This window comes from Grus americana, chromosome 2 (assembly GCF_028858705.1).
Source record: "Grus americana isolate bGruAme1 chromosome 2, bGruAme1.mat, whole genome shotgun sequence".
NCBI lineage: Eukaryota > Metazoa > Chordata > Aves > Gruiformes > Gruidae > Grus > Grus americana.
This window is the reverse complement of record NC_072853.1, coordinates 79,823,716-79,846,663: the sequence shown is the minus strand read 5'-3', so window position 1 is coordinate 79,846,663 and position 22,948 is coordinate 79,823,716. Positions and strand designations below refer to the sequence as shown.

Genomic DNA, 22,948 nt, shown 5'->3' with positions numbered 1-22,948 from the left:
CTCAGTGTTCAGTGCGAAGGGTTTCTTTTCTGAATTAATTTTCTGCTTACGTCCAATGTGCACACAACCATTTCCATCAAGTATTCATACATTACTTATTGGCTAACTCTTCTTCTGGGAGATCAGAGGGGAAAAGTAGGCATAGCCTTGTTTTCATATGTAAATACCAGGTTCATCAGAACAATTAACTGTACCTTTGATGAAGGGACATTTTCCTTTTGCCCCCTCATTGCCTCTTCTGGTCTGGATTCCAGGACCAGAGGAAGAAGAACCTGAGCTGGTTGTCAGGCACCATGATGTACTGCTGCACTTAGCGGGCTTTTGGTTTGTTTGTTTTCTGTTCAAGTAATACACGTATTATGAAGGAGGAAATTTCCTTTGGGAGAGAATTTGGTGAGAGAAGTTCCAGCACTTTGAAATATAGTTATTTGGTGTAAAACAACTCATTTCAAATGTTTCTCCATGTTGTCTTGTCATACAAGCTGTTTTTTTCCGGTATTTTGTATCCTCTCCAAAATACCAACACCTGCACTTGGCATCTAGGCTTGAAAATGAGAATAAATTAGCAGTGGAGCTAGGATAATTCATTTGTCTTCAGGAAGATTGGTGGGTTGGTTGGGGTTTTGTTTCAAAATATTTTCTGGAAGATGCCTCTGGTTGGTTGAGAGCCATGTATATAGGAGGCAGGTCTACTGTGTTTGAAGAACCTGTTAACGTGTTAACATGGTTAACTGTAAGAAAGCAAGTACAAGAGGAAGCTAACACACCAAATAACACTGTTTCTATCACCTCTGTCAATTTAGGATTTGTTTATGGGTTTGTACTACCCATTCTTAAATAGAAATAAGTGCTTAACCAAGAATCACTTCCTTTTCACCTGTTAAGAGAGTCATAGTAAGCTGGCATCCATAGAAAATGTGGTGTTTGTCATCTTCAGCTGCCGAAGTTTCTAGCCTTCCCTAATACCTTTTACAACGTTGTCTGACTTTTCAACATATCTTCCTGAACATATGCAAAAGTTCTCTTGTAGAAGCTTTCTACCAGTCTATATCATCGCAAGATTCATTGGAATAGTCCATATGTGATTTATTATTACATCTTCATGGTTTCTTTGTATTAAACACTTAATGTGAAATCTAATATTCATGAGTTTATACCTATTTTGTCAGAATTAGCCACTGAAATTCTGAGTGTATTTTTTTACATCTCCTATTTATATTCTGGATCGTCATAAAGATGCAACTGTAATGACAGTGTGGCAAACATCCCATATGAGAAGAGAACAGACAATGCCTCTGTCCTGTAGTAATTCATTATTATTGTAAAATGAATCTTGTTTCAGTGACACATCTTGCAGAACTCTTGTGCTTTAAGTGTGAGATGCCTGATTTTACTTGAGACAGACTGCAGAGCTACTGTAAGCATTACTCAAATGCAGGTGAATACTCCCAGTGACATACATACACGTGGCCTCAGTGCAGCAGAATCCCCATAATTTGGGAAGGAAACTAATGATCAGGAATATTTATTTCAAATATTATAGGTGGACTCTGCAACAGCTTTTGTGGGTTTTTTTGGAAATGAGCTCCCAGGTGATGGTGGTAACTGCAACAGAGAACCTGCAGAAGACCTACAACCTTTTTCACATGTCACCTCTTTCCCCTGATTTCCCTCTATTACCTTGTACGCGTAGCATTAGATGGAAGATGGTGAAAATATTTATATGGCAAGAAAAAGAAGTAGCTCTTAGGGAAAAGGCATGTGAGAATTAAGTATCTTATGCAGGGTGGCTGTGTGCATGTCTGGCTTTTGGGACACAAAGTCCAAAGCCATCTTCATGAATGATTTTACCCTTAAACACAGAGGGGAAAAATTTACCTGAAGTGACAGATTGATTTGAAGTTCAGTTCTGGAAGCTGCAGAATACCTGCTGAGGGTTGTTCAACACGCTTGGATTCAGTTGCTTCATTTGATGCTAATGATGTTTCATGCTTTGTTGGATTAAAGAAAAGTGCGGAGACCGAGTCTTTGTATTTGCCTAGCTGCTTTAGATTGAGTAGTATGAATGAAGATGTAAAAGTAATCCGACGTATAAGTGTGTGTTGTATAATTGTAAAATTACAGAATCACAGGGCTGAGGTTGGAAGGGACCACTGGAGGTCATCTGGTCCATCCCCCCAGCTCGAGCTGGGCCAGAACTGTGTAATAGTTTTACACTGAGCATGGACCGTATCTGGAAAAAATAAACCAAAAGACAAAATAGGTCATTGTTTTCTGTATAAGAGCAATTTATATAAAATAAAGAGTGCAGTAAGTAAAAAGGACTTTTTGACAAACTAGCATTTCATAGCAAACCATTTGTGGTTCTGATTCTAGCCTCTATATTTTAATTCTAATAGGGCAAGTATAATGGTATGAGCAGTATCTTCTTTCTTATATTAAGATTTCATATACCATTTTTATTTAGGAAACTTCAGCATTCCATAAAGTTATTTAGTGTAATTATATTTACATAACCTTTTTTTTTCCAGAGAAATGCAGTTTAAAATGAAAAATAGCTTCATATTTGATTTGTTTGCTTTGAATACAATGGGAGAAAAAATCAAGATTTTACTTAGACATGTCTGTCTTCTTCGTTGGCCCAACTGTTGCCACATTTATCCACTACTATCAGAATTTTTGTTGAATCTTTCTTGTTTGTTTTCACACAGAGAGTTTGGATGGCGAGATCCAGAGCTTCCAGAAGTTATACAGATGTTACAGCATCAGTTTCCCTCAGTACAGTCCAATGCTGCAGCCTACTTACAACACCTCTGTTTCGGAGACAATAAAATAAAAGCAGAGGTAAGATTTATGAACCCTTTTTTCAGCAGCGATGCTGTCTGCCATTTATCATCACCAATTATTTATATGTGCTTTAAAAAGAGTTACAAAAGAAATCATGTATGTATGTCTGGACCCATTTTACTCAAGCTTTCACTTAAGTCATTTGTTACCATTAGAGGAAGTAAAAAATGCATATAATATTTGAATATTTTGATTGATTGTATACCATTTAAACACTGTATCAGTAGTTGTTCAGTAAACAGCTAGTCTTGGTCCCACTGAAGCATACAGGCATTTCCTTAGGATTTTCAAAGAGAAATGTTTGGACACTAAATACAAACACAGAAGATGAAAATTAAGCAAAAGGATTCTGAATCAAAGCCTGCTTTGATGTATAATTGCGTGAATAGAGTTTAATTTCACTGGCTTTGCAGCTGGAACCATGATCGTTGGTCTATGATCTTGAAATTCAGCGCAGATTGTATCTAGAATGTAATTCAAACGGCAATATAGACTTTGTTGTGTACCTGTAGCTGATCGGTACTTCTTGCGTGCTTGTTCCCTGTGGTTAATGGGACCAGTTCAGCTTTTGGCACAAGTTAAAACAGAAGGCAGGCAGCTCTGAGGGATCTTACAAACACACAGGAGTCAATTAAAATTGAATGAGTGAAGCTGTTAGCAGCCCCAGCTGCCTCCCCTGGCCCTCTCAGAGATACTGCTAATCAGGGACATGCGGTGCGCACATAAATCTGTGCCTGTACTGGCATCCTTTAGCCTGGTATGTAAAGGTGAACTGAGATCTGGATCTGCTATTGCTTATTTGTCAGAGCTGTGCAGTGATGTTGGCTTGCTACCGCTTCATTATCCTCAGCACACACCACTCCGTGGGTCTAGCCGGCTATAGCGGCTTTCCCTTCTAGGCTTGTTCACGCTGAGGAAATTGCCGAGTGAGTAAGTAAGTATGTGGTCTGCTGGCACTGGCAGAACTGCACTGGTTGCATACATCACCGCAGGCATCTTAGAACTAATAATAAAAAAATATTTACATGAATGTTAAAATGAAGGATGTTTGTGCACTGGAAAAGAGAACTCTGTTACAGGTATTGCTGAAAATTTTAACTGCACACTCTCCCCATACTCTTTTTTCATCCTTATTCACAAATTAGTTTTTCAATAAAAGAATTGATTAATCTCTGAGAAAGGCAGTTAAATGATTAGAGCAATTTATTCGGTGTACAATCTGTGCTTCCTCCTGTTAGCCATAGATTGAGAGCCCTTAGGTAGCTATCACATTTGAGAGAAGATGGTTTGATTTTTCGTTGCTAACCATTTAGGGAAAAAGAAGACTGATTGTTGTTGATCTAACCTTGTCCCACTAGGACATCAGCCTTTGTAAGCTTCAGGCTCACAAGCTGGAAGGGCGAAGGTAAGTATATAAAACAGTAGAGCACTAGGCAGTTCTCTGAGCTGCTTCTCTGAAAAAGGGTAACAGATAAAATGAGGATTTCCCCCCTTCATTTGTTTTGATTCAGGGTTTTGATATATTCCTCACTCTGTAATACATAAACTGTCTTTGGAAACAAGCCTAAAATACTTTTTTTTTTTTTTTTTTTTTTAAAACAGTCCACTTGAGAATATGCTTTCAGACTTCTGGTACTGTGGATTTTTCTAAGACAGAAAATGAGAAGTATTGTGTACTTTTCTAATGCTTTATGAAGCTTTTAGACTAGAGCATCCAACGTTAGCAAACTATTTTATCTCTGTATCTATCTATCTGTCTGTCTGTCTGTCTGTCTATCTATCTATCTATCTATCTACCAACCTATAGTATTTAATGGTAAGTCCTGTTGTGTTTAGGCCATGATTCAGCAGAGCACTTAAACAGTTTCTGTGTTTGTTTGTTGGAATCAGGGTCTACCTGAAGCTCATCTGCTTGAGCTCTCCACTGAATAAGAATTTCTTGATGATCCTTTTGTGTGAGGAGTTCAAAATCCTCTTGATAAGGGGATATCACAGCAAATATCCCAGATTCTTGCTAGGCTTATGCCCAGTCAGAGAAACGTGAGTGGTGCTGATGAACCCACCTGGGACAACTCGTGTGCTAAGTGTTAAAGATGTGTCTGAATTATGACTTGAACTAAGACCTAAATAATAGAACGTGATATCAAAATTCACTCTTCTGCAGAGTATATGTGTTGCAGTTGTGTGTTGTGGCCAGTCCCCCCCCGTCTAGGAACAACCACATTTAATATCCAATTCCTTCTTCATGGAGAGCAGAGCGGTAGTTCTGCCGTACACGGTCACAGGGAAATGCACCAGCTTGGACACAAGGTGCAGGGAAAAGAAGCACCAGGACACATCCTGATTTTCATTTTCCGTGCAGCCTCTTGTCAAATTAATAATTACAAAGTTTGGAAGTCCAGTTGTAAGTTTGAGATTACAAAGCTGAAAAATTCCAGTTGTTTCTAAGCACAGACAACTGTGCTCTTTTACCAAATGCCTGGCTTCAGCATAGCAAATGACAGCTGTCTTGGTGGTCTTTCAAATCCTGGAGAAAGGAAAAATATAAGAATGTGTAAGTTAAGAAAACTGCTGGTATTTTGTACGCCTGGCAGGCACGGAGGAAAAAGCAAATTGAATTCATTAAGTAATTTATTAAGTGTTAATGTGTAATATGCACTTGAACATACACACACACACACAGAATGAATAATATTGTGCAACAGTTTAGTTTATTTACTAGTTGCATTGAATTTGAAATGCAATGCAGTTGTTAAAGTTTCAACTCTGGAGTTATCTGACAGAAAAAAATAACAGTCATTTACCTTTATCACTAACGAGCATCAAATTGTCACACTGCAATGAATGGCTATTTTATCCAGAATTTATGGAAATAACTGTCCTGAAATACTTTCTTTGATTCTTTTAAGCGTGATTTATACAGTATTGCCTACCAAAAAGGTGAATAATGATCTTTCCTCTGATCCTTACCATTCTTTCCATCTTCTAAGTTTCGTTTTTGTAGTAGTGGTAAACTTGTCTTACTCTCATAAGAGTTTAGTGGGATTTGTATGAAGTTCTTCCTCAGATACTTGGTAGGACAAAGGCCTTTATATTCCTTTTGAGTAGAACAGTGTCAACTAAAATTTAGACAGAGAATAGCAGCTATGACTATATGCATTTCTGACATTCCTGACACCTTTTATGGTTCTACCATTATGTTTTTCTCTTCTAAAATATTTTAATTTCTGTGGCTGATGTGTGGAACACTGCCCCTTGCTTCCTCTGTCCTCCCCATGAAAAGAAATACTCTATAGAAGACAACTATGAGAAATAATTCAGTCAGAAACATTTGAAGTATGGCTAGGGAAACGAGAGATCTTTTTCCCTTCATGACCGTGTTCTTTACAGTATGTGTTATTTCTAAAACATGTGTTGATCACAGATGTCCTTCTGAATTTGATGATACCACTCTAAATGTACCTTTATTGCTACATAAACACCCTGCTCAGTCTTTTATGCAGCAATTCTCTCAGACCAATGAGGTCTGCAAATGCCCTTCTCTAACTCACAGGACTTTCAAACAAAGTTGGTAACTCTTTATGTGAAGATACTCCAGGCTGGCTAGTAAGGGGTCAGAAGTCATTTACTTTTTCACAAAAAACTGCTGGAGTGAATTATGTTTTATATTTCTGGTATAATTTTTTATTTTTCCCGTTCCAGCCCTGAACATACCAGTACGGCGATAGGTAAATGTGATCAACACTGACCGCTGATGAAGATGGCGGTGTTATTTCTTGCTGATGCTGCCACTTCTATGCTGCTCAAAACCATTCAGTGCTAGTCTTTAGTCAAAAGTATGATTGTAACTGCTGCTCTTACCTAAAAGTTTTCCTCAAGTGCTACTTCTGAGTCTCTGAGTATTGCTGGCTGCAAGACAGACACTACATCTGCTGTCAGAAGTGCTTCTCATTCTCTACCTTTATTCCTTGTGCTTGGTGCTTACGTGGTAAACAGATATCAGAATGGAGTTGAAGAAATTGTATTATTTTTGCTAATATCTGATGGTTGGATTTTTCATCGCCCATTGAGCAGTTACCAGTCCTCACTGAAGATATCACATACGTGAAAGGGGAGATAGGGAGGCAGAAGGCTAAAGTTCGTAAAAATTACCAGGCAGCCCATTACAATTAGGCATAATAAATCTGAAATTCAGAATCTCAGAATACTTTAGGGATTCATTATATAAATTATTCTTTCATTGATGACAGTGAAGAATGCAACTAAAAGGCAAAAGGAAAGGAGGAAAGAAGTTTTGATCAGCTATTTGAAGGTGAATGAAAAGTTGATCGGGCAGAAGAGCACAAGAAGGCCCTTTCAGATGGCATTTTCTCCTTAGGAGAGGGCTCTTACACCAACAATGGTGAGATTGTGTGCAGAGGCAGAGTAGCTGGTCCTGGGTGCCAAGAAGGAACAGGCAGGGGATATAGGAAAAGAGAAGCATTTTAAAATACTCAGCAGAGAACATTTCTTTAAAAGAGCACATTCTATTAAACACAGGATTCATTCTTCCACAGCAATTTTTCTTCCTATAATCACAGCTTACTCCTTTGTATGAGGTCACCATATAAAAGGATTGAATTGTGCAGTTTCACACGCCAACACCATTTTGCTCTCATGGAAAATGGCAGCCTGCCATCAGCTGCAAAGGTGTAACAGGTCACTCGGGGGTTTTGGCACCAATGATTCCTTTCTGCAAGCTAGGAAATTAATTTTTGCCATCAAAACCACAGCACTTGAGGTTCTCATCTCAGGAAAGTTGTGCAAAGATGCCAAATAAAAGAACAGTAACTACTTCACTGTCCTGCCTGAAGCCTTCCCTTGCAAACTTAATAAACTTCGCTGGATCAGATAGTTTCCTCTTTATCTTGGAGAGCATTCCCATATACTCACTTCACACAGTCTTAGAAAAAAAGTATCAGTCCAGATGTTATTGCATGATGTTCTAAAAAAATGAGTGATTGCACGCTGAAAGCAATTGTTTTCCAAACTTGCTCAAAACCATCATTTACATTTATTTTGTCATTAATCTTAAAAGTGTTTCTGCATTTTCTTCTGTGAGTTCTTCAGAATGTGCCCAGAATCCTTTTAACACAATACCACCACTCTTTCATATGTCAGGCAGCATGCATAGACTATACTAACCTCTTCTTTATCTTCATTATTTTTATACTTATGTTGCTCTCTATTATTATTAATGAGGGCTTGTTAAATATACATCTTTCTTTCTCATCCTCTGGTCCATCTGATTGAAATGGAGTATGAATATGAGCCATATAAGAAAAAATATGTCATCATATAATGTTATTGTTGTCATCTTCCAGGATATATTTTATTCTCACCTGTATCTCTTTTACATTTATAATTCATATAATTGCAGTGTTGTAGTAACTTCGATGTCGTCCATAGTGCTGCTAGATCCATGATGGTCAAGGTTACGTACTCAACCGTTTCTAGCATGGCTTTGTCTCATGGAATACTTACACTTAGTATGGGGTGATGGACAGACAGTCCATGATGTTGCTTTTAGACCTGCTGGCTAATGCTGACAGAATTTTTCATAACATTTGAAGGATCCAGAAGGAGGGTTGGAGATGCTGTCATCATTCTTGAAGGATATCTTGATTTTATTTCTACAGTGTTCTGCAAGATTTCCCTCTGTTTCCAGAAGGGGTCCCAGAGAAAACGGAATATCTTTCTTTTCCAATGTGTTTGAAGAAGAAACACAGTTTGGCATTCACCTTCCCATAGCCTTCCTCTTCTCTCTGTCTTTTTCTTCTATAAATCTCTTCACTTAAAAGCTGGAATTTGGCTTGTCCGGTGATGATACTGTCAGTTTTCCATTGAGGGCAGAATGTAAACTCCTTTAATCTCTGCATGCAAGATGATATAGACATGGTATTTAATTTAAATGAAAGAAGTATCTCATAGGTGGTACTGAAAAGTAATGTAAAAATTGCAGAGAGACTCTCAAACATTTGTTGAGCGTGCATTTTAGCGCAGACAATGATTGCATACTTTTGGAGATATGCTTCCCTGTTCAGTTATAAACATTTTATTAGTACTTTGATAACCATAGTTTTCATATGTTAAACATGTGTTTGAGAAATATTTCCCTAAATGGCTTCACAAGGGATTTACTATTTTAATGATGATTGTTTATACAAAGGGGTGCTTGCCTGCACCCGATTCCCAAAATGAGCACTGATTTGTTCATGCTTTTGCTTACCTCCGTTTAGATGACTGCATGCAGGACGCTTTGGTCTATGCCCCCATCTCCCTGGGCAGTTGTATTCACCTGTGCGAGTGAATGTCAAACAGTCCCTTTCAAGTACACTTTCTGTGCCATTTTTGCTGGTAGAAACTACTCTAATGAAGTACAGCGGTACCGTACGAGAGCCTGTCGCTAGTGAGGATCCCGTATCGCGTGTCCAGCCCCGTGGAGCACGAACCGCCATGGTCTCCTTCGGGCAACTTTCTCACTTCCCTCGGGCTCGGAAGGGAGGGTGCAAGGCTGCCTCCCGGCCATCTTTCTGTCTCCAGTTTGCCTGGCTCCGCGGGTCTGGTGGCATTCTTGCAGTTGCATTCATTTAGAGTGGAAGATGTCTTTTCATTCATCTGATTGGGAGATTCATAAAACACAGACTTGAAACAGATGAAGGCTGAATCCTCTATTTTGTTAGATTTATAGAAACAAAGACATTTTTCCCATGATCAAGATTTCATCACTGATACACTAACTATGGCTTGTCTCTCTTTCTTTCCATAGGAGATTTTTTGAGAGCAACCTTTGTTTTCTACTATTGTTGGTTCTTTTTTTTTTTTTTTTTTTCAAATCATCCCCTTTGATCCCATCTTCAGACCTATATAACCTCTCATAATCTCTCTGCTCCCTTCCATTTTATTTATTCCAGCAGTCAGTGGCTTGAGATGTATTTCTGTGTTAAGGCAGGCAGATGTAAATGGTCTATTTCTGCAGAGTATAACAATGATTTCTGCACTTCAAGCCCTTCTCTGCTGATAAGTGTGCAGGAAAGTATATTCGATAGCATTTCAGTAACTGCAGCGCTAGTTCGAAATGTCTAATATGTCTGCTTTGGATGTCCCTTTATGCTATCTCCATTATACCCTCTCTCCTCTTTTAGTTTGAATTGCGTGAATCAAAGCAGCACTAACTCATCATCTGTAATACAGCCCTGTGGCCGAACATTTTCCCTTTTTAATAGGAACTAAAACAGATGAGGCAGAAATGGCTGCATGGGTCTTGACACAATAGTCTATGTTAACGCTGTTGTTAAGACCACTTACACTCTTAATGGTCTTAAAACATTATTATTTAGAATAATGCTAATAAAAAACACACTTTCATTCACAAGCATTGAAGTATTGTAATTCTGTTTCTCTCCCAATCTCGAGTCCAACACCGAGTTACTAAATCAAATTTATCAGAATATATCAATCTGGTTTTGTCTTGCTAATAAATTGTCTTTATTTTGCTAATAAATTCCAGAAACATGGTTAACCATAAAATGATAGGCCTTTTCACTTTTTTTTTTTTTTTTTTAAAAAAAAAGCATAAAAGCCCACCTTCTAGCAGGGAATTAAATCTTAAACTGATAGTCTTGCTTTCAAAAGCATTTCTGAATGCATTTCTCCATTCAGCTTCACCATCTAATTTATGCACTATCATTTTATGACATTTATCTCTCCTGACGATGGAGTGCGTGTCTCTGTTTTGTGCACAGACTTTACATTTATTAAGACTGAGTATTAATGAATGTCACTGAGTGCTGTGCTGTGCCTCCGCAATCTGTGCTGTCTGTATCACAGAAGGAGTGGCATTGTACACTCTGGGATCCCTCTGTGGTCATTTAACCATGGTTATTCTTGATTTCACCATCAGGATACTTTGCCTGAATTATAATAATGATTTACTACGCACCTGGCATATATTTTACTTGATGTAAGATTAGGAAGATATTAGAGGTGTTAAATACGTGAAGTAACGACAAGCCCCACCGGAGTAACATTCAGTTAAAAGAGGAAATTGAAGAGTTAAGATGTTAACTGAAGACTGCACAGCAAAGTAGCGGCAGATTGCGAGGACCAGTTCTTGTCTTTTACTCCTCTGCTCTGCTAAAGATCTTGATTAATGCCTTGGGCTTATTGCATTCACATTTCAAAAATAATCCTCTTGAAAAATAGCCTCAACTGGGAATAAAGTGTCAGTCCTGTAAAGCAATGTGGTTTCAAAAATAAGTAAACAAGAGTGTATTATTTCATAAACGTAATTGAACATCTAGTCATGGTTGTTTCTTCTGAGTTAATGCTAGGCAAGCAAAAATGAAGCATTTTGCTTGCTGCCTTCCCATTGTTTTCAGTCATTTTATAACGTTACATCATTGTCTCTCATCTCACAAAGCGACTGAATCAATGAATTTACAAAGTGACTGAAAACATAATTATTTTGTAAAAAGTGGGTGTAATATTGAGAATATGTATCTGTGTTTTTACACACCCCCCCACACAGCTTTACACTGCTTTCATGTTCCCCCCCCGCTCTGTTATTCCCTTTCCAGGGAAGAGCCAAATGGACAAAATTTTGCCCACTCTTCCCAGAAATTCCTCTTTAAGGTACATTTTTCTATGAAGCTAACAAGTAGTTAACAATGATTGTTTAGAGCCAAAGCAAACCAAATTTTTTTTTTTTTAATTATTAACGACTGTCCCTGCTTCGCTGCTGTTGTCTGAGCTATCCTGTTTACGCACTACACGGCAAACTGCTAACAGGGTCTGCAAACGTCTTTGGGGTGCTGAGTCTGACCTCTGTTTTGCTGCCTTTGAGGGGCCCGGCACTGGTCGTCTTCTGGGGTGAAGGGGGTGAGTGAGGTCTTGAACAAAACCTGTCTGGACCTCCTGTTTGTCTGGGTTTAGCACTCGCTCCTGCAGTGTCTGCCTTGCAGGGGATGACAATACTGGCTAAAGGTTTCTGTCTTCTTCAGCCCTGGCCAGCCAGAGTTTGCCTCTGAGTGAGTAACCACGTACAAGAGAATTTTAGGCAATAAATTCAATTAGCTGGCAGTAATACTTTTCACGCAGTTAGGAGGAGAGAAAAATAACTCGGTATTATGTGCGCAAGATGAATGCCTTCATGCTACTTTCTATGGCACGCGGCAGATGCAGGAAGAGCATTGCACCGTGTCGTGAATCTCTCTCCGCTGGTCTGAGGAAAAAATGTCTTGGTTGTGTTACAACATTTGTAAAAGCTGTATCTTTGGTATTTGAAAATATTAGGCAGTAGGGAAGGAAAGGTAATACACACTGAATGACAGTGTCATTTGACATAAGTAACATGATGTTCCCACATTTTGAATGGACAATAAATATATTTGGAACTTTTTCAAGCAGTATAACGTTTTAGTATATGTGCCATGGATTTCTTTCTATTCATAACTCTTCTGCCAATTGCTTCTCTGATTTATTACGCTGATGTATGAATGCAGGGGATTGCTTTCCTATTGTAGAGCGTATTTTTTATTGCTGTTCTCATCATACAGTGAGCCACAGTAAGACTTTGCACACTATATATAGAAATAAAATTACCTAGATTTATATCAATATCTGTAATTTGATGCTTTCTCAACATATCCGTACTAAAAAGGTTAGCAGCAAAATTATTTCAATAAGGTGAATTGTAGTCGTGATAAAAAGGCCACAGCGATGAAACATCTAAGGGAAAGACCATCAGCTGATCTCCAAAGCGTGTTTAAAAATACAAAGAGATGGCTGTTGCTAAGCTGCCGAGGGTGGTTACAGCAGAAGGCACAGGTTTGTAGAGGCATAAGGACACCTAAAGCTCTAAAATTAAAATGCCTACCTGTCTATCCAGCCACCGCAGAAAACTACTTGAAGTCACTGGAACCGGAGGGTCCTTTATGTAATCTCAGAATCAACTTACAGCACTGTCCTGCTCCTCTAGGGTTTACGCTGGTATAACTCAAGAGTATGACTCATACCACATAAGGAGTAAAAGAAAAAACAAGACAATTAAAAACAAGATATAAAAAATTATCCATTTTGAAAGCCTGAAATTTTTTACATTTTTTACTGGTTGTGGGCCAGACTCTTTCCTTCTCCTCATCCTGGAAAAAGTACTACTTACTGATAAATGGCTGACGTTTCTAAGGCTGATAAGTTGTAGAGACCTAGGTTCAGGCAGAGATGGAAATGTGTTAGATCTGTGAGATACAGCTTGAAAAGTTATGTGGAATATCATAACATTTTTTAGTTTCACAAAGAGATTTGATTTGTTCCTGGATACTCCTCTGTATAAAAAGTAGGGACTGCAATGCCCACTATAAGGATCATTTAACATATATAAAGAAATAGTTCATGCAAAATGATAAATGACACAATAGGTTCGAATCAGCCCCTAATATTTGAGCTGTTGCTGCTGCCGGAGTCGCTGAAGAGCGGGTGGGAATGGTGCCCACCAGTGTCAGCAGCGCTGCCGGACCTGGCTCTTGGCTTCACTGGACTCAGACGTACCGCAGGCACGTGGTTAACCAAGCAAGGCCCTAATGAAAGGGACGCGCTCCTTACTCCACACACAAAGGTATTACAGGGTTTAGGGTGAGGTGTTTTGTTTTTTTTTTTTTTTCTGAAACTGCTACTTTGCTGTTACTTTCCTATTCTTACGTCCAGGAGCAACTGAAAAATTGCTGCAACTCACAAGCTTTATAGAGTAGTAAGTAGATGAGTCCATTGGCAGTGAGGTGGCACTATTTTCGATGGTTATTTTTGCTTGTTCCTCATTTCTGTATGCTTTTTCTGTATTCTGCTAATTGCAAAGGAGAGGTCTTGAGTTATGCTGGACAGCTTTTGGAAAGTGTCGTCTGAAGCTTATTGGCAGTCCAACAAGCACATGGAAGGTTAGGTGTCAGGAAAGCAATAGAGAACGAAACAGAGAACGTTGCTGGGGCCTTCTGCAAGTCCGTCTTGTGCATGTCCTGGATGCTGCGTGAAGTTCTGGTCCTCCCCTATTTCAAAGACTATAGGAGATTTAGGAAAAAATCAGAAGAAAGTTGTGGATTTTAGAAGGCAAAGAGAACCTGAGCTACTCAAAGGGAAAACAATACTCAAATCAGTACAAGTACATTTATATGTATACACACACACATTATAATACATACTTTTTATATATAATTTTGCATATTGTACTGTGGATATCACGAAATACGTTAGATATCAGGCAGGTTTACTTGTGCTGACTTTTACTCCGTTTGTAATACAGAAACGGGGAGACAGAGGAAAGATCCTGCAGTGCAGTTTTGCACTGGTGGAACTCTTTAATTTCAGGTCGTAGTTGTAGCTGTGCCACAGCCTGTCTTTGTGATTTCAGGCAAATAATTTAATTTTCTCTGCCTGAGTTTCTATTAGCAAAACTTCCTACCAAAGAGGGGTGTTACGAGAATGCATTCATTAGCTTTTCAGACAGTAACTGGCTCCCCAAATACTTCAGCTTTGAGACAGAAAGTTGTCATGTGACTGAGAGACTCTCTGGAGGACAATACATCAGCTATAAGGAGAGAATACCTCTTGTTTAAATCGCAGTAGAGAATGTCGTGGGAGCAGAGGTCATCAGGGGGCAGTATGAGGCTTGATCTAATAAATTGTAAATGTATTTTTAATCTGAGAAGAAGTGGCGTGTTGTTTAATTCTGTGAGGCAAACTATCTGAGATAGCTACAGCAAGCATCCAAAAAGGATTGTTTTGAATTTCCAATTAGAGCTGAAACATCAGATAGAGTTGTTCTGTTGTTCGGGCTTAAATGACTGAAAAAAAAGAATGTTCTGTGGTCTTACTGGTGACCACCTCATTCCAAGATGGTATTTGTGCTCACATTGACTAAATCCCACTAATAATACACTTAACTGAATATAGTTAACTATAGCTACAGAAATGTTCGTCTAACGCTAAGTTGATGTCCTCTGTTACTGTTGGAATATTTGAAGTACTGACCTACTGCATTCGTCTAAAAAACTTACTTTTTCTTTACGTAAAAAAAACCTGTTGAATTTGCTGTATCTTGTTTAACTTCACTAGGAATCTGGTTATAGGGATACCAAGATGGTTTTAGGTGAAGTATGTATGTTGATTTTTTCCCCCAATAATAAATGTAACCCTTCATTCTCAAATAGATGCTTAATTCGTTTTAAATACCAGAAAGTCAATGATCCAAACCCTTGTCGTTAATCATCATTTTTCATTTAACTTCAGACACTACTAGATCAGTGCTTGAGTAATGCCAGTGTCTTTTGCATCCTAAATTAATATTACCATTGCATTATCTATAAAGTGCACACTCCTGAACCTTCTTTAGTATTGTGTCTTTTTTGGCTGTTTCAAAAAGCAAAGACCCCAAATTAAAATCAATTAATTACAGTACCTTCTAAGGGCTTTGGCTTGTGTGTGTTTTTCCTAATTTGTGTTCTTCAGTGTTAGTTTATACCCGCAGTGATTCAAAAGCTGAGAAGCTTGCTTAATGCAGGTCAGTGCAGATCTGTTCATCTTAGGAGACAGTGCTTTTAACAGTGGGATTGAAAATCGCTTTTCTGCTACCTTCACAGTCAGACAAGCACTTTAGGTCGGCTCTACGCCTGCAGTTAGGAGAGTTATTTGTATGATCCCATTAAAGCTTGATGTTTAGATTTAGAAGAGGATGCTTGTGTCTGCCTACAAATTAATGTTTTTTAAGAGCATTAGGGTAAACTGCTTTACTATTATAGGTAACTTATACCTAGCCAGAGATTTTTTTTTTAGTGAAAAATAAAAACATGCTAAAACCTTGATTTATAATAGGCATAGCCTTCCTACTGAGCATGTAAAACAAAATGTATCACAGTGCAGAATACATTAAGGCCTACTGACTGAGGAGGCAGCACGTTTGTTCATACCTTTTCAGGGCAATTTTAGAACATAATTTTGAGTCTCCTTCTGTTCACAACATGTTTTCCAGTCTCTGTTAACACCATACATAGATCCCATGATCTAAAGAAGTCACTTAAGAGACACAGGGAAAAACAAATGCACATTCAGTTAGAGAAATAGAATATTCACTCCCAGAAAACAAGCTTCTCAGTATTGACCCCATGTTGTGTGTCCTCAGGTGTCACACAGCTGTTCCTCCAAACACCTACCTGATTTCTGCGGACACAGAAAAAAGAACCCCTTCCATCTCCATGTGCTGCAGTTTTGCACACAGAAAGTAATTCTTCTTTAACTTAAAGCGGAATGTGGTATATGTACAGTGGTTGAATTTATTTAAATTATGCCTGTTTACAGCTTTATGTTTCCTTTGTGTCAGATCTAACAAGTCCTTAATGACACTTCTACAAAACCGTTCGTAAATGGGACCTAGATCCAAACTCTGATTCAGATTCCTTAAACAAATTAGACTTCAGAGCTAATGCAGCAATTTGCATAACATTCCACTCTATTTTAAGCTAAAATTGCTCAGCACTTTTTTAAACTTGCAGCAAATTACTTTGCTAATGAGACTGAATTACCCTATGATGTTACAGGTAAATTTGTCTGTAATAAATCTCTCATGTGTTTGCAATGAGCGGATTTTGTATTGTCTACCTGCTGTTCCATAGGCACATCAGTCGAAATAGTGGAGAGGACTTAAAGTTTGAACCAGTACGATTTATCTTAAGAGACATATTGTACTAAATACTATTCCCATATTCAGTTTTGGTGGAGATTTGTTTTCTTCCCTTCACATCCACTTTAAGTTTTAGGAGTCAGCCCTCTGAAACTAGCTAGCAATCAGGCTGCTCGTCTTCCAAACCCTTCTCCGAAAAACACAGCGGTTTTTTTTCCCCTTAGATAAAAGCCATTTTAGTAACGTAAAACAGACAAAGATAAGTTAACAGGGAGGTCTTGTGGAGAGGAATTGGAATTGCAGTAAGTCAGTCCAGAAATGTAATTTTTTTTTTAATACCGTGTATAACTGGTCAGTGCAGTCAAGTTGCTGTGGGGGCGGCAGCCTCTCAGACTTTGCTGGAGCGCCCGCAGCAGTGTGCTCAGACGGCGAGCCCGGGAGGAGCAGGGCGGCCAGAGTCAAGGAGCATCTCGGAAACGCCACGCTGCTTGCAAGCGTCGAAAAATGCTTTTGACATTGGGTTCTGCTCACTTGGAGCTTCTCCTTCCCGCACCCGTGGAACAGAATTGCTCGGAATCCATTCACGTGTGAAATAATAAGCACTTACTCTGCTAGTTAGAAAATCGGCATCTAAGAACGTTAAAACCAATTATTACGAAACATTTCCAGAAGCAGACTTAAATTGAATCGTCCTTTTAATTTAGGGTTTATTGGATGTATACCATCACCTGTGCTAGCAGTCATTTATTTTTCAGTTCCGTTCCATATGTAACACAGTGGCATTAAAAATAATTGCATGTGCTTAAACACTTGTGTTTTGATATATTGAAACAAGTTTTCTTAATAATGGAAATGTCACAGAATAAGTGGTGGATGATGCAGTGTGTTATGTCAGTTAAGCTGGCAATTAATATCTATGATGTCTAAAAAGGCTTGATTGTTGTTAGATTCCCTTCACCTCCTTTGGATGAAGAGTTACTCAAAAGTGATTATTAAGAAAGATGTGGAAAGTAAGCATTTAACCATGAATTAATCTTCAAATTAGGACTGTGGAGCTGTTAGTAGTGGAACACTTAAAGTCTTATTGGGAACAGGAGTTTGTGTTATTTTAGAAACACTGTCAGTCTCTAACAATTTTTGTCACCTATCTTTAATCCTCTTCTGTTTCCATTATATTTAACTTTGTTAGGCTGGGTAGTCACAATTAAATGCAGAAGAGGATGTTCCAGTTATACCTACTGGCAAAATTTGAACAATATCTCAGATACCCACTTGCTGAGTATAAATAGAAGAGGAAGGGTGTTTTGGTTTCTATCACAGCAGTATTTTTAGGCTGTGTTGGAATACTTCATTATCTAACAGTCTTTGGCTAAACTGTTTAAAACTTGAAGCTTCACTTTTCTTCCTTTCTGGACCTCTAGCTCTGCTTTTTACAGCCTTCTGAGGGCTGGAAGAGGCAATACCCATTATGCAGTGATTAACAGAAAGGGTTTTGCTTCTCTTCTTCGCTGCTGGGAGGAATAGAACAATTTTCATTTCAAAATAAAGTTCAAAACTGTAGTAACAGTCAAAAGAGCTAACGTCTATTTGCTTTGACTTTGCTTCTGCTGTTGTAAAGCCATAAGCAACAGCCAGATTCCAGGGCCAGTTTTCTGACACCTTGATACGAAGAAAGATCACTCGCGTGTATTTTATTCACATTTGAGAAGTTATCTGGCCTTCTAAATGTGAGAAAATAATACTTTTGATCGTAAGTCAAAGCGTGAATTCTGCTCAGTCTGACAGTCCCGATTATCCTCACTTTCCGGGCAAGCCTTCCCCATCCCCAGGGAAGCAAGCCAGTCGAGTTTTCACATCCAATTGTTAGACTTTAAACAGAGAGCCCGGAGGAACAGCATGGCTTCTGTGCTGAATCAGTGACAGGTAGCATGTTTTGTCAATTAAGGTCATGGACTGTAATGCTGTTAGTGCTTACATCTGACAATAATTCAGTTTCAAGCTGTGTTAAGATTTGTGCATGCTTTGGCATGCATTTGTCATGAAAAGTAAAAGGTAAATAAGACAACTGCAATATTTTCTACAATACTTACTCTGTAATTTTATTTTTTTTTTATTTACTTCCTGAGAGGTCCCATGTTCATAAATTGTCCTTCTTTCAGCAGTTCTTTTTATAGCACAGAAAGTATCCGTTGACCAGAGTAGTCTCAAAAAGAGTAAAGGTTATATTTAACCAGTGTAATACAAAGCAGGGAGAAGATACCAAGACCTGTAGATCCAGACATCTTTCCCAAAGGAAGCTAAATATACCTCGGGAGAGGTCTCTGGATTTTTTTTTCTTTTAACAGAGATCTGTGTTAGATCCATTAACTACAACGTATCCTTTGTATAAGAGTAGTGCTTGAATGCTGCATGAACCACCTGCTCCCATCTGTGGGGTTAGTGTTACTTGTCTGCGGAGTGATGGGGACCAAACTCTTAACTTCTGCTTGGAGATGGAGCAGGATGTGTTACGGCATTGCATCAGAAGGTGGGCACTTCTCAGTTAGACTAGCTTATCAAGCCAGCTGGTGATTTCTCTTGTTCTGTATCTTTCAGTAAATATGACGTAAGGCTGAACATGTAACCCAGTTAAAATTTCAAGTATAGTGTAGTATATGCTAACCTAAATTACACAGCTACAAAACCAATACAATAAATGAATGAGAAATTAATCAGATGTGGATCATCCTAGAAATAGAAGCTCCCCTGTTAATTTTGTTAGGTATGTATGTTAAAGAAGCTTAGGTCACACAGCAGATCTACATGAGAACAGTGCCTGCACAGGCACGCCATGCACACAAAGCAGCACTCAGGGAAAAATGAACAATGGTACGTGGTCCTCAATCTCCAGCTAATCGGGCTCAAAGCTTGCTGGCAGGTCTCATGTCATACACACGCAGACACAAAGAGGTCTCTCTGGCAACTGGCTCAGATCTTTGGTCTGCCTAGTAGCACATCCTCAGACCCTGGTCTCACCGGTATCTATCCCCTAGATGTACGGTGTCTCTGATGGCTCTTTCACACGTCTCCTATCCTGCTCATTGGCTACTGCAGCTCGAGGTTCACTAGCACTATGCCGATCCAGAATGTAATCCATCCTCATCCAGGACAATTGTTAGGAATTAGGTTTGATAAGAAAATAAAACAGACTGCAGTGATCAGGCGCAGGGTTTGGCTGGACAAGCATACTGAAGCACAACTTATAACTGATGAGCCTCTTTCATGACACTCTTCTGTTTTCTCATGTTGTTCCTCCCCCATGCATTTGGATGTCTCCCTTTTTCTTGTGCCATTCTGCTAAACATTCCATAAGCTTTGCACGTTGCCACAATCCCCGGAAAGCATCCCATAAGCATGCTCTTACACTGACAAGATGTCCTCACAAAACAGGTGTCCTTACATTCCAGGTATCTATATACCTTTCACATCCTACATTTCTTTTCCTTGTACGCATCCGTCCAATCTCTTGTATCAATTAGAAGACCAAGCTGTCAAATAATTCATGTGCTAAAGTCATACAATAATCAAGTTTATATGTATTGTTTCAGACATATCATCAATGTATTATTGACCTGCTTTACCAATGTATGTGCTTCAGGCTGGTGTGGTGGGTTGACCCTGGCTGGAGGCCAGGTGCCCACCAGAGCCGCTCTCTCACTCCCCTCATTCACTAAACAGGGGAGAAAAGGCATAACGAAATGCTTGTAGGTCGAGATAAGGACAGGGAGAGATCACTCACTAATTATCGTCACGAGCAAAACAGACCAAACTTAGAGAGGGAATTCATCTAATTTATTACTAGGCAAAACAGAGTAGAGGAATGAGAAAATAAAATCAACTCTTAAAACACTTCCCCCCACCCCTCCCATCTTCCCGGGCTCAACTTCACTCCCGGCTTCAACCTTCCCCCCCTCAGCGGCACAGGGGGACGGGGAATGGGGGTTTCGGTCAGTTCATCTCACGGTGTTTCTGCCGCTTCTTCATCCTCAGGGGGAGGACTCCTCTCATCGTTCCCCTGCTCCAGCATGGAGTCCCTCTCACGGGGTGCAGACCTTCAGGAGCAAACTGCTCCAGCGTGGGGTCCCCCACGGGGTCACAAGTCCTGCCAGCAAACCTGCCCTGGCGTGGGCTCCCCTCTTCACGGGGCCACCAGTCCGGCCTGGAACTTGCTCCAGCGTGGGCTTCCCACAGGCCGCAGCCTCCTTCAGGTGCCTCCACCTGCTCCGATGTGGGGTCCTCCATGGGCTGCAGGTGGAATCTCTACACCCCCTCATCCTTCCTCCATGGGCTGCAGGGGGACAGCCTGCTTCACCATGGTCTTCACCACGGGCTGCAGGGGGATCTCTGCTCCGGCGCCTGGAGCACCTCTTCCCCCTCCTTCTGCACTGACCTTGGTGTCTGCAGAGTTTCTTACATCTTCTCACTCCCCTCTCTGGCTGCAAAAGCTCTCCCTCTAAGTGTTTTTCCTCTTCTTAAATATGTTATCACAGAGGCGCTGATTGGCTTGGCCTTGGCCAGCGGCGGGCCTGTCTTGGAGCCGGCTGGCATTGGCTCTGTCAGACACAGGGGGAGCTTCTAGCAGCTTCTCACAGAAGCCACCCCTGTAGCCCCCCCGCTACCAAAACCTTGCCATGCAAACCCAACACAGCTGGTCACGTGTAACTCCTGGTAGATTAAATATCTAACAGTCCACTGTCATGGAAAATTTGTTGTGGTAACCACACTCTGAACTGATCTTGGCTTCTTGACTGCTGAAGCCAAATCCATTGAATCAAAAGTCAGCCTTGAAACTGTTAAATTACATTTCTCAAAGGCTCTTGGCATGGGACATCCAGGCTGCCCTTATTAGGACATGGATAACATCTTCACTGCTTCCAGCACTGGTCCGAACACCTTCTCGAGCCCCAATTCACTTTGTATCTGCATACTGTGGATACAAATATGTTCCCAGATGCAATGCAAAACCAAACTTCATACAATGCCAGAGGAGAAAACTCTGGAATCATGCTGATGTAAGTGCACTCTTATCTGTCTGTGGACCAGAAAGTCTGGCACCTTTTCCTGTCCTGGCTGTCTGTGTCATGGTATCATGGGACTTGACCAGAGCAAGTTCTTCTGACCAGCAAGTGGACAGTAACATTAATGGAGGATCAACTTAAAGAAAAGTTTAAAAAATTGCTGGAAAAAGAAGACACGTGTTTCATCAAAGGAAAGCAGCTTTGTGCATTCTTTCCTGGAAAATTTTTTGTGACAAAACTTACGTAATCTCCATTCTTTCACCTCTTACTTTGATCAGCACAGGTTTACACTGAGTTGTTGTTAAGAAAGCCCAACAGAATGAATTCAGACTTATGCATCCTGGAATTCCCGGTCCTGATGATAGGATTTTCCATACATTCTATAATGCCATGTGTGAAAGAACCCAGCCTGATATATTTATTTAGCAACTCTCTAACAGCATCTTCCGAAGACATACACAAAACATATCTAGTGAGGAAAAAAAGGCAAGAACTTTCAGAAATTAACGATGTCCATGGATTAGAAACATCACAACACAGATTCACCCAGCATTTTTAATACTTCTAGTCTGATCCTCTTTTTTTTTCTTTTTTAATTTTGAGAAGAGACAGCATAAAAAAGGGACAATATATTCAAGACAGGAAGAATAAGCTTTATGGCATGCCTGAGCGAACTCAGTTGTGCTGCAGAGTTGAAGGTAATTCTTTGGACTTCAGAAGTGGCTACTCTGGGACCGGTCTGTGTGAGAACAGAGTTGGTCTCCTGTATCTCCTGGTAACTTGGTACTATGCTGATTATGTGGTTGTAGCAGGCAAGCAGGCTCCGGCGTATTCTATTTTCTTTTTCTCCTAGATGTAGCAAGGCAGCAGCCACTGAAGTGTCAATAAATATTAGATTAAGAAATGTTCTCTTCATATAAAGTCAGGAGAGAGACAGAAGTATCTATCAAAAGTCCTTTGGAGGAGTGGGATTTGATGCCCCATTGGCGAAAATTGATGTTTATCCACCCATTGCAGTATTCTTGGCAAAGACATTTGGCAGTAGCGCTGCTGCTGAACTCACTGGAGCCATGACAACTTAGCTCGGCTGAGATCTGCCCCTAGAGACTCATTAGGTCAGAATCGTCCTCCAAGCCACGGATCTAACTCTATAAAGGACTTGAACAAAGACATTCATTCCCTTTACCTCAGTTTCCATAAATGTAAATAGATTCTGGTAACATCCATCACAGTGTCATAATTTGTCAGGCGTAGTTAAACCTGCTAGAGAGTATAGTATTAAACAGCTATATAGATATGTGATGGAAACACAAAGATGGAGTGAGACTTCTGTTGGAGA

The 22,948-nt window shown here is 39.8% G+C and overlaps 1 protein-coding gene across 6 annotated transcripts in view; it reads left to right on the top strand.

The window, feature by feature from the left end:
* Window positions 1–22,948, top strand: part of CTNND2 (catenin delta 2) — a 691,690-nt gene that overhangs the window by 511,847 nt on the left and 156,895 nt on the right. For all 6 annotated transcript variants that reach the window (XM_054816775.1, XM_054816773.1, XM_054816771.1 and 3 more), the window contains one exon: window positions 2,712–2,844. In XM_054816775.1, the coding sequence (XP_054672750.1) occupies window positions 2,712–2,844 (133 nt within the window). The remainder of the gene's footprint in view (window positions 1–2,711; window positions 2,845–22,948) is intronic.